At 53.6% G+C, this 15537-nt stretch overlaps 1 protein-coding gene across 6 annotated transcripts; it reads left to right on the plus strand.

Moving 5' to 3' along the window:
* The first annotated feature begins 3564 nt into the window (after window positions 1–3564).
* GNL3L (G protein nucleolar 3 like) lies at window positions 3565–14825 on the plus strand. Of its 6 annotated transcripts, none has more exons than XM_090059665.1 (17): window positions 3565–3710; window positions 4301–4354; window positions 4436–4473; window positions 4640–4741; window positions 4850–4966; window positions 5353–5436; window positions 6095–6230; window positions 6442–6545; window positions 6971–7115; window positions 7633–7720; window positions 8081–8252; window positions 9939–10081; window positions 10439–10575; window positions 11540–11649; window positions 12377–12421; window positions 14345–14516; window positions 14663–14825. In XM_090059665.1, exons 2-17 carry the CDS (start codon window positions 4342–4344, stop codon window positions 14713–14715), a joined length of 1659 nt encoding a protein of 552 aa, XP_089915791.1. In that variant the 5' UTR covers window positions 3565–3710; window positions 4301–4341; the 3' UTR covers window positions 14716–14825. The 6 variants fall into 6 exon arrangements, with proteins under 6 accessions (XP_089915791.1, XP_089915792.1, XP_089915794.1 ...); XM_090059666.1 differs by having other exon boundaries at window positions 3573–3705; XM_090059668.1 differs by having other exon boundaries at window positions 3686–3732.
* Window positions 14826–15537: the final 712 nt, after the last annotated feature.

A 15537-nucleotide genomic window follows, 5' to 3' on the forward strand; every position in this document is an offset into this window, starting at 1 on the left:
AGAGTGAAATTTACTGATTTCCACCAATTTTGCAAATTTCACTCTTCTTGGGTGGCATTGTCCCAAACTATCTTAGGAATTTTATTTGGTAAAATACCATTTTCATCTTCTCTAAACAAATTCATCATTAAGGTCTGCATCCAGGTTTGAGTTTGAATGCAGTTTAATGCTAGGGCCAAGGTTTCATAGACATTAGGGCTGGAAGGGACCTCGGGAGATCATCGAGTCCAGCCCCCTGCCCAAAGGGCAGGAAGTCAGCTGGGGTCATAGGATCCCAGCAAGATAAGCATCCAATTTACTCTTGAAGGTGTTCAATGTAGGTGCTTGAACCACCTCCGCTGGCAGACTGTTCCAGACCTTGGGGGCTCGGACAGTAAAGAAATTCTTCCTTATGTTCAGCCTGAAACGGTCTTGCAGGAGTTTGTGACCGTTCGACCTCATCATCCCTTGGGGCGCTCTGGTGAACAGACGTTCCCCCAGATCCTGGTGGTCACCCCTGATAAACTTATAGGTGGCCATCAGATCACCCCTGAGCCTGCGCTTTTCCAGGCTAAAGAGTCCCGTGGCTCTCAGCCTGTCATCGTAAGGTCTGTTTTCCTGACCTCTGATCATGTGTGTGGCTCTCCTCTGGACTCTCTCAAGCTTCTCCACATCCTTTTTGAATTGTGGAGCCCAAAACTGGACGCAGTACTCCAGCTGCGGCCTCACCAAGGCCGAGTACAAGGGGAGAATGATGTCCTGGGATTTGCTCGAGAAGCATCTATGGATGCACGCCAGCATATTGGTCACTTTACTAGCCGCAGCATCGCATTGCAGGCTCATGTTCATCTTGTGGTCAATGATGACCCCCATGTCTCTTTCTTCTGTAGTGCTAACCAACGTAGCACTGCCGAGCCTATAAGGGTGCTGCAGGTTTTTCCTCCCAAGGTGGAGAACCTTGCATTTATCGGTGTTAAACACCATGAGGTTCTCGTCTGCCCATTTCTTCTAGTTGTTCCCATTCAGGAAGTAGCATGGTAGCAAAAAGGTGGTTTGTTCCTAATGCTGTTGTGAGTATGACGGGTGATCTTAGCATCATCCCTGCTCTGTACTCGGCTGCCATTACTTAGATTGAAAGAAAATGAGGGAGATCAGTGGTTTTCTTAAGGCTAGTGATCAATAAATGCCACCCAGATGGAACTTGCTCACTGTGAGTTTATTTTCTCAAAAATAAAGTAGCTTCAGAACAATAGCCTAATTACTCCATTAGCAAAGCGCTTCTGAGCTGCAGGACAGATAACTCAACATCAAATACTTTACAGATACAATTTAGTGCTGAGCATTCCAAGCACTGCTTGTCTCGTTAATGAGGTGTGTTCCCCACATCTCTCGCATCTGCCGATGAGGCTGAAGTTGGTTCTGTATTCCCAGTTCCTTGTTCCCGGTTCCTTTTTTAAAGCTAATCTAGACCTAATAAAAACTTGTTATTAATGAATTCCATATCCTAAAGAAAAATAATTTAATTAGCTATGTATACATACTAATTAATATGTAAAATAAAATTCTACATCAAGTACAGAGCTCTAAGTGAAGGTCAGATTAGGATGGGATTATGGGGCAAAATACTTCTTGGGCCACCCCAAATTTCATGGCAATGCCACTGGGGGACTGTCCCAAAGAATCCCTGACTACAGTCCCACCCGGCCCAAAGCACAGCTTGGCTATGCCAGGCTGCCAACTAACAGCCCCCATGCCTACTGTACTAAATTTAATCACTTGAATAAGGAACTCTTTCAGGATGGGATTATGGCGAGAAATTCTGCTTGGGCCACTCATCATAATACCTCTGTGCCACCAGGGGACTGTCCTGGACATCTGTGACCAGAAATTTACCTGGCCCAAACCATCATTTGGCTGTGCCAGGCTGACAAGAGACAGCACCCCAGCCACTGTGCTAAATACATGGAACTGAATAAAGAATTGGATTTTGGACTGGGATTATACCATAAAAATCTTTCTTGGCCCACCCCAGATCATGTCTCTGTGCCACCAGGGGACACTTCTGTACATCTCTGACCAGAGATTTGCCTGGCCCAAAACGCAGTTTGGCCATGCCAGGGTGCCAACTAACAGTACCCTAGCCATTGTGGTAAGTATATGGAACTGAATAAGGAACGGGATTATAGGATGGGATTATACCCAGAAATCCTCCTTGGGCCACCACAGACTGCACCTCTGTGGCACCAGCGGACTCTCCTGTACATCTCTGACCAGAGACTTGCCCGGCCCAAAACACAGTTTACCTGCACCAAGGTGCCAAAAACAGCACCCTAGCCACTGTGCTAGATTAATGGACCTGAATAAGGAATTGGATTCTGGGCAGGAGTGGCCTGCATCAATTTCTGCGTCCATTTATCTGTAAGCACTCAGGGCTGCAGCTCATCAGGAGGCTCCCCTCCTAGCCACCACTGTTTGGGCAATCTCATTTTCCTGCCTGTCATAATAACCTCATAAGGAGTATAGCCATGTGATGCTATCGATCCTCTGAGTGCCATTAGAACCAAAGGCAGACAAGGTTCTTTGGATGAATCTGATACCTTTTATTAGACCAACTTAATAGTTGGAAAACAATTATTAAGCAAGCTTTTGGGTTCAAAAACCCTTCATCAGGCTAAGGAAGTTTCTGCAGTTGGTGTGCGCTCTTCCTGGATGGAATGAAAAGTAAAGAAGCCAGAGGCTTTTCACTGAGTACCTGTCTTGTATGCATACCAGACGAGCCTCTGGCTTCTTTACTTTTCATTCCATCCAGGAAGAGCGCACACCAACTGCAGAAACTTCCTTAGCCTGATGATGAAGGGTTTTTGAACCCAAAAGCTTGCTTAATAATTGTTTTCCAACTATTAAGTTGGTCTAATAAAAGGTATCAGATTCACCCAAAGAACCTTGTCTGCCTATGTCTTTAGACCAACACGGCTACAACCTACACCCCCATTAGAACCAAAGGTTTCTCATCCCAATTCCTTTTCTGTTGTTCTATTGCCTTTTTTAAAGCTAACTTTAAGGTTCTGTTAGTTCTTTCCATTAGATATGAACTTTGTGGATGCCTCGTGATATGTAATCCTTGTTTAATTCCTAAAGCTTGACATACTGTCTTGGTCATCTCTCCCACAAAGTGGGGTCCTTGATCTGAATCAATTCCTTTTGGTACTCCATAATGTGACAATACCTGTTCTACTAGTACTTTTGCAGTAGTTAATGCATCATTTCTCCGTGTGGGAATTACTTCTACCCACTTAGTAAATACATCTACAATTATCAAATAATATTTGTTACCCCTTGCGCTTCTAGGCAATTTGATGTAATCAGTCTACAACCGACTCCAGGGGCCGTTAATCCTTTGACGTCCCACTAGTCCCTTGACTGTTTTAGTATCTGGATTATTAGCAGCAAACAGTTATACACACGTTACATGCTCCGGTATTGCAGCACCTTGATGCTTGTAACCTCATACCTGCAAAGCGGAAGGCAGCGAAAGAGACTAGTAGTAAGAACAGCGCACGCGCGAGCTAGAAGTGCGTAGAACCGAGGAGGTGCATGCGCAGTCACAGAGAGATGAGCGGAAAAAAATGCTTGCCCTCCAAGCTACGCCCACATTCGGATAGAGAAAGGAGCCCGGAAGTGGGGTGTCATAGGAAGGTCATGTGGGTGGTAGCTGAGCTGCAAGCGGTAAGGCAAGTAAAGGGAGGTGAATTGGTAGGTAAGGGGAGCGCGGAGTTGTGGGGACAAAGCTGGGGCTAACCACCCCCCCCCGCGTATAAGGGACAGCAGGGGCTGACCTGGAGTTACAAGGGCAGGAAGAAAACCCAGGCTTCTAATCCCCTCCCTGCTCTCACCCCCCAGCCTCCACTCCACCAGGGAACCCAGCATGCCCCCTATTCTAACTCATTTGCCCCCACTGCTCTTGCATAGTGGAGGGGAAACACAGGCATCTGTGTCTCAGGCTCCCATCAAATTCTAGTCCTATTCCTCAGTGGGGAGGGAACCCAGGCATCCGGGCTTCCAGCCTTCCATCAGACTCCACTGCTTTGCCCCAGAGCATGTCGAGGATCCAGGTGTGAGGGTTCTCAGTTCTAACCCCACTCCCGTAGAGCTGGGAGAGAACTCAAGTGTCAGGGCTCCCCGTTCCCCTCTGCTCTGAACTCCAGAATGGAGAGAAAACCCTGGCATCTGGGCTCCCAGCTCCCCCCACCTACCTCCCTGAGTAAGAACAGAACTCAAGTGTCTGGGGCTCCTGTTTCACCTGCTGCTCTCTGTCTTCCAGACTGCACCCAGCTGAGACAACCCAGGACCAGTAACACCACCATGACGTGGCCCAGTAAGTGCCATAGGGGAGAGGTGACCCTAACCTTGACCCTTGACCCCTATGAACCCTCTAATCCTTTGCTTCACCCCACAGAGCGGAGAACAGCAAGGATCCAGCCTACTGCTGCCAAGGTGGGGGGCAGGGGCTGAGAACATGGGGGCTAAGAGCCCAATTCTTGCATTTTCTGGGTGGGGAGTGGGGTTTGGAGGCTTAGAACTGGGGGATCTGAGAGCCCAGACACCTGGGTTCTATCCCCGGGGTGGGGGAAGAATGGACATGACTAACTCATCCCCACAGAGGAAGGACACAAAGGCTCCTGTGAAAAAGGACCCAGGTGTCCCCCAGGTCTCCTGCTTCAAGGAGCAGGCCAAGAGGGAGGCAGAGCTGAGAAGAAACAGGGTAAGTGGGGACAGAGGACTCTAGATGCCTGGGTTTTTGGGGAGGGGAGTGGGGCTGGGGGTGAGAGCAGAGGGACTAACAGCCCAGACTCATGGGTTCTCTCCACAGGCAGAGGAGGTCTGGGAGCGGCAGCGCCAGGCACGAGAGCAAGAGACCCAGCGGCACCGGAGCCTGGAGGCCCTTCAGAATGATGCCCTCCGGCGCCAGAGAAACTTTGAGCACCAGGTCAGCTGTGGACACCTGGGTCCCACCCAGATCTGGGAGGTAGTGGGGACTGGGAGTCTGGATTATTTCCTAGTCCTGAGAGGGGGGGTAAGGGTCAGGGGGTCAGAGCAGGCCCCCTCTGGGGGCCCAGACACCTGGGTTTTCTGGGAGGGAAGTGGGTGCTGGTGGGTTACAACAGCAGGGGCCTGGGATCCTAAACACCTGGGTTCTTTTCCAGCCCTAGGAGGGGAATCAGGACTTGTGGGCTGGGGTAGCCTGGGACCCTGGACTCCTGGGCTCTCTTCCAGGTTTGGGAGCCATGTGGGTTGTAAAGCACAGGGAGTAGGGTCTAGGAGCCTGGATGCCTGCCTTCTTCCCTTCCCTGTCTCACTCCCTTTCCCCCTAAGGAGGTCAGACAGCTCACACTGGAGGGGCCTGAGTACACTGAGAAGGATGCCCCCCTCAGGGCATACTACCGGGAGTTTCGGAAGGTCAGTACCACACTGAGCAGGGCTGAGTCTGATGGGCTTTAGACGGGAGACCAATTTTCTGGATGTTAAGCATGATTGGGCCTTGGATGAGAGTGAGATTCCATGGTTGTTAAGCAGGGCTGGGCCTAGTCAGGCCCTAGATGGGAGACCCCATGTTGTTAGGCAGGGTCAGGCCTAATTGAACCCAGGATGGGCCCTGCATGAGAAACCTGGGTGCCCAGACCTGGGAGCCCAGACCCCTGGGTTCTTTCCTAGCCCTAGGATGGGAAAGGGGACTGGTGGGTTACAGCTGGGGGAGCCTGGGATTCAGGGCTCCTGGGTTCTGCCCCAGTTTGGGGGTTACAAGGGGCTGGGGTCTAGGAGTTTGCATGTCTGGCTTTTCCCCTTCCATCTAGCTAACCTCAGATGCTAAGTAAGGCTGGGCCCTGGATGGGAGACTAATTGCTACTGCTAAGGAGATACTAGGCTTAGTCAGGTCCTGGGATGAGAGACCAGTATCCCCACCCATTAAGCAGGGCCAGGCCAGGCCAGGTCAGGCCCTGGGTGAGAGACCCCAGCCCTTAGTTGCTAAGCAGGGCTGGGCCTGGTTAGGTCCTGGAGGGGAGATCCTGGCTGCTATGGTGCACCTGCTATAGTACAGGTGCTATGCTCAGTACAGGTGGTGGAGGCAGCAGATGTCATCCTGGAGGTGCTGGATGCTCGAGACCCCCTGGGCTGCCGCTGCTCTGTGGTGGAGGAGACAGTGCTACAGGCTGGAGCCATGAAGCGCCTTGTTCTTGTACTCAACAAGATTGGTACAGGCTCTCCTAGATGCCTAGGTTCACTGGGTGTGGGGTGGGAGGTGAGAGAAATGTGCGGGCTGGGAGCCTGAATGCTTGGGTTCCTTAGGGCAGGAGTGAGAGTGTAGGGGACTGGAACTCAGATGCCTGAATTCTTTAGGTGTGGGTCTGGGAGCCCAGACACCTGGGTTCGTTCCTACTTTAACTCTTCATGCTTCTTCCCCAGACCTGGTGCCCAGGGAGGTGGTGGCTAAGTGGCTACAGTACCTGCGCAATGAGTTCCCTACTGTTGCCTTCAAGGCTTGCACCCAGCAGCAGAGCAGGAACTTGGTGAGGGGGAGGGAGCTGCCTGGACACCTGGGTTCTCTCCCTGGCTCTGGTAGGTGGGAGCCCAGACTTCTGGGTTCTCTCCAACCATGGCTTTGCAGTGGGGTGTGGATGGGGTTCAGATGCCTGCGTTCTCCCTGCAGCTTTAGGGAGAGTGCCAATGCCCAGATGACTTCCCTCCTTGACTCTGGGAGGGATTATGTGGGGATCTGGACACCTGGGTTCTTCCCCCAACTCTAGGGAGGGGTGGGGAGTAGAAACCCAGATGTCTGGGTTCCCTCTTTCCCACCTCCATCCCCAGTTGGAGGGTAGTTGTGGGGTCTAGCTGCTCAGGGACCTAGGTTCCCTGCTCCCAGCTGTAGGGTAGGGGCGGGCTCTGGACACCTGGGTCCCCTGTTCACCTACATCTCTGCCTTCCCCCCACACAGCAGCAGAGCCGGGTGCCGGTGGCCAAGGCTTCAGTAGAGCTGTTGGCCAGCGGGGGCTGCGTGGGAGCTGACTGTCTCCTCCACATGCTGGGGAGCTACAGCCGCAGCCAGGGCCTTGCAGCCACCATCACCGTGGGCGTTGTGGGTGAGTCTGAATGCCTGGTTTCTCTGGGAACAATAGAGAGTTATAGCAGGGGGAGCCCAGATGCCTGGGTTCTCTGGGAGGGATGGAGGATTAGAGTAGAGGGAGCTGGATGTGTGGGTTGTCTGGGAAGAGTGGGGGTAGGGATGGGGGGAGCTGGGATTGCTAAGTTATCTGGTAAGGATAGAGGATTATAGCAGGGGCAGCCTTAGACACCTGGGCTTTCTCAGGATGGGGGAGGGGGGACGATTAGAGCAGGGTGTGGCTGGAAGCTTGAACCCCTGGGTGTTTGTACAGCTCAGACACCTGGGGTCCCTGAGTGAAGTGGTGGGCTCTGGTGGGTTAGAGCAGGGGGAGCATGGACACCTAGGCTCTCAGTTGGGGTGGAGGCCTGGTGCATTAAATCAGAGGGAGCCTGGATGTCTGGGTTCTCCGTGCAGGGTGTGGACTCCAGTGGGTTAGACAAGGAACAGGCTGGGGGCCTGGACATCTGGGTCCCATCCCCTTCCTCTCCTCCCAGGCTTCCCCAATGTAGGCAAGAGCAGCCTTATCAACAGCCTGAAGCGGGGCCGGGTCTGCAGTGTGGGGGCCACCCCTGGTGTCACCAAGTAAGAGAGCCCCCCCCCCCTTCCCCCACACTTGGGTTCCCCCCAGGTCTCATGCTGCTCCTCCTCTACCATGGGAGTCTGGATGCCAGGTTTCCCCCACCAGCTTTTGCACTGCTGCTTTTCTGGGGTGGGAGCCAGATGCCTAGGTTCCAGCTCTCATGCTGTCCCTTCACTATGGGGGCCTGGATGCCTGGGTTCTCCTCAACCTCTCGTACAGCCCGTTCTCCTCTGTGGGAGTCTGGATGCCTGGGTTCCCTCAGATCTCACACTGCTCCTTCCTCATGGTGAGAGCCTGGATGCCTGGGACGTCCCCCTGCTCCCCGAAAGGTGTAATATAGCCTGTTGTCCCCCCATGTCCAGGTGCCTGCAGATGGTGCAGCTAGACAAGCACGTGAGGCTACTGGACTGTCCGGGGCTGGTGCTGGCTGGGGCCGGGACAGGATCTGTGTTGCGCCATTGCCTCCCCCTCGAGCGTCTCCAAGACCCTGTCACCCCTGTAGCGGCCATCTTGCAGCACTGTGCCAAGGAGCAGGTGACCTGGGGGGAGGGGCAGTTGCTAAGGGGCCTTGGGGTGGGTGGTTGTTATGAGGTGATTGTTAAGGTCCCTTGGAGAAGGGAGGGTGGTTGCTATAGTGTTGGTTGCCAAGTGCTTTGCAGGGGGGCAGCTGGTCGCTATGGGAGCTCCCCAGGGTGGGGGCAAATAGATGGTTGCTAAGGCAGGCTTACTGGGGCCAGGATAGTTGCTATGGGGTGTGGTTGCTAAGAAAGTCCTCGGGCCCGCACTGTTCAACATCTTCATCAACGACTTGGATGAGGGGGTAAAAAGCACCGTGTTCAAATTTGCTGATGACACTAAGATGTGGGGGGATGTGGGCACTCTAGAAGGGAGCAATAGGCTACAGTCGGACCTAGACAGGTTACAAGGGTGGGCGGATGAGAACAGGATGGGATTCAACACTGACAAATGCAAAGTGATGCACCTGGGGAGGAACAACTGGCACCATACCTACAGGCTGGGGAACTCCCTTCTTGTCAGTGCAGAGGCAGAAAAGGATCTTGGAGTCATCATTGACGCCAAGATGAAGATGGGCCGGCAGTGTGGGGAAGCAGTCAGGAAGGCCAACCGTACCTTCTCATGCATCCACAGATGCATCTTAAGCAGGTCCAAGGAGGTGATCCTCCCCCTTTATGCGTCACTGGTCAGGTCGCAGCTGGAGTACTGCGTCCAGTTCTGGGCACCGCACTTCAGGAGGGATGTGGACAACATGGAGAGGGTCCAGAGGTGGGCCACTCATATGATCAGGGGGCAGCAGGGCAGGCCTTATGAAGAGAGGCTATGGGACCTGAACCTGTTCAGCCTCCAGAAGAGAAGGCTGAGGGCAGGATCTAGTGGCCTGTTACAAACTAGTCAGGGGGGATCAGCAGGCACTGGGGAAGTCCCTGTTCCCCCGAGCACTGCCAGGAGTGACCAGGAATAATGGTCAGAAGCTGGTAGAGGGTAGATTTAGGCTGGATATCAGGAGGCGCTACTTCACAGTCAGGGCGGCTAGGATCTGGAACCAACTTCCAAGAGAAGTGGTGCTGGCCCCTACCGTGGGGGTCTTTAAGAGGAGGCTAGATGAACACCTTGCTGGGGTCATTTGACCCCAGTAATCTTTCCTGCCACAGCAGGGGGTTGGACTAGATGATCTATTCAGGTCCCTTCTGACCCTAGAAACTGTGAAACTATGGTTGCTGAGATCCAGGCTGATAGTTAAAGGAGCACCCATTGGTAGGATCCCCAGTAGGGCAGTACCCAATATGATACCAAACATGGGGGTCACCATGTCTGCAGCTGCCTTCTTAGGAGCTGCCAAAGCTGAGGCTTCAGGGAGGAAGGGTGGGAGCCACCATCTTGGGAGACACCAAAGCTGAGGTCTCAGGGAAGGCAACAAGTGCTGTCTTGGGGATGGTGCCAACATGGAAGTATCCACAATACCAGCAGCTGCCATCTTCAGAGACCTTTATGGCAAGGCCGTGTGGAAAGCAGGGGCTACCATCATGTGTGCTACGAAGGCCTCAGAGAAAATGGGAGCTGCCATTTGGGAGCATCCCACACCAAGCTTGGTAGGACCTGGGTGCCCTGGCTGAGGCCATGGCCCAAGATGCTTGCCCTCCCAAATGAGTGGAGGTCTTAATGGGCCCTGGGGGGACCCTCTACCTATCTTTTTCCACACAGATCATGGAGCACTATGGGGTCCCCACCTATCATGACACCATGGAGTTTCTGGCCCACCTGGCCCGGCGGCAGGGGAAGCTGAGGAAGGGTGGGCTACCTGATCATGAGAAGGCTGCCAGAGCTGTGCTAAGTGACTGGACAAGGCGAGGATTTTGGGGGGCGGAAGGCATGCTGGCTGCCGGGGGGGATGTGGGAAGTGAGAAATAGGGCTCTTTTTGGCTGATGCCATTGCCCAGCCTACCTACCCTAGATCTGGTTACATCTTAGCTCCCAAGGAGCCCTATCCTGTTGAGGGGTGGGTTCTTCCATGCTCTTCTCCAGTGAGGTAGAATATGGGGCAAGGGGGTATCTCACATGACATTCTCCAGCCTCTCCACCCCAGATCTGGTCACATCTTGGTTCTAAAAGAGTCCCACCCTGGGTGTTGTTACATGCTCCTTCCTGGGGTGTGTTGAAGGATGAGGCAGGGATCCCAGCTGACCCTTCTCCCTTCCCCACAGTGGGAAAATCAGCTACTTCACACACCCCCCGGAGACCCATACGCTGCCCACCCACATCAGTGCTGAGATAGTTACAGAGATGGGAAAGGCCTTTGACTTTGAGGCACTGGAGCAGGGCAATAAGGAGGCATTGGCCAGTAAGTGGGGTTCTTGGGGGTGCTCCCTGTCCGGCTGTAAGTCATCTCTCCTAGCACAGGGGGAGAACCCAGGTGTCCAGGCTCCCATCCCCCACCCCTGCTCTAACCACCAGTCTCTGTTCCTCTCTCAGAGCAAGCAGAGAACGCAGGCACCTGAGCTCCCAGTTCCCTCCACACTAACTCACTAGATCCTGTTTGCCTCCTATAGCTCCCAGCCCTTTTGTTACTACAACCTATCAGCCTCCATGTCTCTCTCAATTATAGAAAGAACCCAAGTTGCCAGGCTCCCAGTTCCTTCCACATTAATCCACCAGGCCCCCATTCCCATCACATAGCTGGGAGAGAGCCCAGGTGTCCAGGCTCCCAGCCCCCCACTGCGGTTCAGTCGCCACTCCCCTCCCACAATTACAGACAGAACCCAGGGGTCTGGGCTCCCAGTTCCCTCCATATTAATCCATCGAATTCTCAGTCCTACTTCATAGCTGGGAAGGAACTTGGGTATCCAAGCCCCCAGTTGTCTTTATGCTAACCTACCAAACCCTATTTTCCTCCATAGCTGGGAGAGAACCCAGATGTGTGGGCTCCTGACCCCTTACTCCTGTGGCCCACTGGACTCCTAGTTCTAAGTCGCCACTCTCCCCTCCCCATCCCCAACTGTAGAAAGAACCCAGCCTACCCTCTGCTCCGACTCACCATGCTCCACTGCCTTTGCTTAACTGGGAAAGAACCATGTGTCCGGGCTCCCAACTGCTCACTGTTAGAACTTATCAGCCCCCTCTTCCCTTCCAAAGTTGGGGAGACAGCCCAGGCATCTGGGCTCCCTTGCTGACAACTGCCAAGACCCTACTTCCCTCCCAGAGCAGGGGGGAGCCCAGATGCCTGGGTTCTCCAGTTCCCCCACTTCCAGAGTCTGGGAAAGAACCCGGGTATCTGGGGCAGACTCACAGCACCTCTCTCTCTGTAGCTCTCCCCTTGGCTCCTGGGGGCATTGGCTTGGCCCCAGAGACCACCATGGAAATGGAGAAGGAAGAGGAAGGAGAGCCAGAAAGTATGGAGGAATACCAGGAGCTGAAGGTAGGCTGAGAAGGGGTGAGACCACCGCTTTAAGCCCCACCCCTTCCCCACTGACTTCCCATAGGAGGTTCCTATGAGCTCATTTACATGAGCTCACCATGCCCCTCTCTGTTTCCAGGGCAAGTAGGTGGGGCTTCTCCATAAGTCTGTCTTCTCCCTTTAGCTCATTTGCGGGCCAAGCCCCTCTTTTGCTGTTATCTGATCTGTGCTCTACAAAAGAGGTGGAGTCACAAGCAAGCCCCTCCCCCTTTCCAGTCAGGTTCCAGTGAAGTCTAGCTAGCTCTCACCATCCCCTCTTCTCCAGTGCCCTCTTCTCACTTGCATATCAAGCCCCTTCTCCTTATGCAGCCAGAGCTGTCCCTAGGAGTGTGCCGGCCCCAGAGCACATCAGCCTGAGGGGCAGGGGAGGGGGTGGAATGGCAAGTGGCTGGAGCGGGCAGTATGGGGCAATGATGGAGCTGGCTGTGGTGGGGCCTGGGGCAATTGCCCCTATTTGCCCCCCCCCCATAGATGCAGCCTTTCAAGAAGGGGCAGGACCATCCTCAGCCCGGTCTTCTTCCCCACTAGTAAGTATCCAGTGGAAGTCTTTCCCTGTTAGCTTATCTGTATGCTAGGCCCCTCATCCCTATGGATCTGGGTTTTCCATTAACTGCGTTTTTCTGTGGCAAAACACAAATTTTTCTCTCTCTAAGGAGAAAAATGGGAAATAGTGGGTTTTTCCTTGCAGGCTAGCAGAGTTCCAGGCTGCAGGACTGGGAAGAGCAGAAGGAAGGTCAGGCAGGGGGAACATGAGTGACACTGGCAGAGCCCACAGGGTTTTGGGTGGGGAGTGAGGAGCAATGGCATGGGCAGGGATTGAGCACTGGCATAGCAGAGCTGCTCAATGCCACAAAGTGGGGGTGGGGAATGGGACAGCCACAGCTGGACCTCTGTCCTAGTGAGTGAAGGGGGTAGGGAGACCTCTGATTTTTCCATGATAAAAAACCCAAAATCAAACACCAAAATTTATAGCTATTTAGAATTTATTATAGTGACTGAGGCACTGATAGGCTTCCAGATTGCTTTAAAATTGTAAATATATCATTGAAACACTGTATTCAACTGATACTTCTATATAGTGACATTTCATTTTAATGGCAAAAAGCCCACAGATTTTTGGGAGGTTGTAATCAGAGAACTTATGATTTTTTAAACAGAAAACCAGGACCTAGACTCATCACCAGAAGTCCTGGTTTTCCCTGATTTAAAAAATAAATCACAAATTCTCCAGTTAAAGCCACAAATCCGTGACTAAAATTAAGAGCCCCCCAGCACTGCACATGCAGGCAGACACACCCACCCCCAGCAGGGGTCGGGAGTGCATCTCTGTGCCTGCTCCCAGGACTGGGTCCAGGGGACGAGGGCAGCAGTGCCCCTCTGCAGGCTGCACACGCACCACCTAGCCAGACAGGAGGAGACACATGGCAGACACTAGCGGCACACACTGCTGCCACTGCTGTGCCCTGCACTGCTTTGCTGTGGCTGGTTGCACATGAGACTGTGTAGGCAAGCAGAACAGCAGTGCCAGTGTGGGGCAGTGGCAACCACTGTGTGCAAGCCCCCTCCCCTCATTGGTGCCCTTGTGTGGGCCACACATGCATTGCCTGGCTGGAAGGATTTGGCAGGGCAGGGGGAAAGGTTTCACACATTGCAGCTAACTGCCACCACCCCATGCTGCTGCTGCTGCTGCACTGCTTGCCTGCAGAGCTGCAGTGGCAGGCATGGCGGTGGCTGCTGTGTGTGAGCCTCCCCCCACCCAACCCATCCAGCCGGGTGGTGCGTGTGGCCTGCAGAGGGGCACTGACAGGGGGAGGGACTCAACCAGCCACTGCAGAGCACCATGGGGTGTAGCAGTGGTGGCAGCGGGCCAGGGCCACTCCCCTCCTGTCTGGCAGGGTGGTGTGTGTGTGGCCCTCAAAGGGGCACAGCTGCCTTCACTCCCCCCTAGCCCTGCTCCTGGGAGTAGGCACAGAGACGCACTTCCCCCCATTTTTTAATCTGGCACGGCTCCCAGCCAGCTGCCCCCCAAGCCCCACTTACCTTACAGGAACAAATAGCGACCATGATCCAAGCCTTGGCAAGTGGGAGCCTCAGGCCCTGCCCTTCTCCCCCATCTCCTAACCCCTTCCTTTTCTGCCAGCCTGCAAAGCTTTTTGCAAAAATTGGGAAATCCCCAGGTTTCTCTGCTAAAAGGTAAAATCCATTTTCTCTGCAATAAAAATAGGAAATCCGTGGTTTTCTGTTTTTTTGTGGGAAACGGAAAACCCGGATCCCTGTCATCACCCAACTCCTACTGGAAGGAGCAGAACCCTCAGACCCACCTTTTTTCCCCACCCATATCCAATGGAGAGACTCCCTCTTAGTTAATTTGCATGCTAAGCCCCTCCCTTAATCACCCAGTACAAGTAATAGAGCTCTGGGCCAAAGGGGGCAGGGCTTTGCTTAAGCCCCACCCCCATTTTCCACCAGTAGCCAATGGAAGGCTCCTCTCAATTTATTTGCAAGTTGTATCCTTTTCCCTGTTAAACCCCATCTCCTCCTAACCAGTTCAATGACAGGGTGAATGGGTAAGGCCTCTGAGCTCCACCTCCTCCTTCCCATGTGGGAACCCTCCCCCAAGCTCATTTCTGTGACAAGCCCCTTGTTCCCCCCCTAGCTTGGCCCCATGACTGTGGAGCTGCAAGCCAAAGTGAAGGCACGAGTGACAGCTGCGAGCCCTAGGCCCTATGCCCCCAGCCTGCCTGACATCGCTGACCTTGACCCCCTCGTCCAGGGGCAGGGCCTGCGCACAGCCAGCAGGAGGCGTAAGCAGCAGCAGAAGAGAGCAGGTAGGGGTCTCTTACCAACCCTCTCCCCACTTAACCCTATGCCTCTTCTAGGCTCAGAGAGGGAGCCCAGGTGTCCAGGGCACCCCTCTTCCTCTCCACTCAACCCCATAACTTCTCTTCTTTCTCCACCCCCACCCCCCCACTAGAGAAAATTGCCACCAGGCTCTCCACTGCTCTCACAGCTGCCATGGACTTCTGAATGGATGAGGGAAGGAAGTTGTGTTCCCTGTCTCCTACCCCCAAGAGCTGGACTGGGGACACTAGCCCCCGCTGCAGGGGCAGGAGGGTACAATAGAGTTATCCTAATGAGCTTTGCTAAGAACATTTTTATTCATTAAAATTGTTGGACTTGTATCAAAGGAAGCTATCATGTGGGCAAGGAAACCCTGCTCCAGTGCCTCTTCTTCCCCAGGCATTCATACTAGCCCCCTTGGAGAAGAAATCCAGGCACCTGCACTCCCCCTGCCCATTAACACAGTAGACCTCACTCCCATCTTAGTCCTGGAAAGAGGAACAAGGCTCCTCCCCCTTTTCTCCCAAAACATTCACTCTAACCCCCCACACCTATCCTGGCACTAGCTGAGGAACCCAGGTGTCAGTTCTTGCTCCCATCACTAACACAACCTCACCCCAGCCTAATACTGGAGGAGGAACCCAGGCATCTGGGGTCCCCCTCCCCTGATACACTAGTCCCTGCTCTGATCCAAATGCTAGAGAAGGAATTCAAGCATTTCCCCCCTTCTGTACCCACACACAGTCTACCAGTGTACTAGGCCCCAGAGGAAACAGGTGTTTGGTCTTGTCCATCCTAGCACTGGAAAGGGAACTTAAGTGTCTAGGCCCATCTGTTCTCTTGCTCTGCCCCTCTGCACTCCATTTAATAGTCCTCACTCTCATCCTGGCACTGGAGCAGGAACCCGGGCATCTCAGTCCTGTCCCGTCCCATCCCCCCCCCCCCATGTTAAAAACACTAGACCACATTTCTCTTGAGGTCCAGGTGTCCAGTTCCCCATCCTATGTT

Source organism: Crocodylus siamensis, chromosome 8 (assembly GCF_052110815.1).
Source record: "Crocodylus siamensis isolate JL-2025a chromosome 8, ASM5211081v1, whole genome shotgun sequence".
Taxonomy (NCBI): domain Eukaryota; kingdom Metazoa; phylum Chordata; order Crocodylia; family Crocodylidae; genus Crocodylus; species Crocodylus siamensis.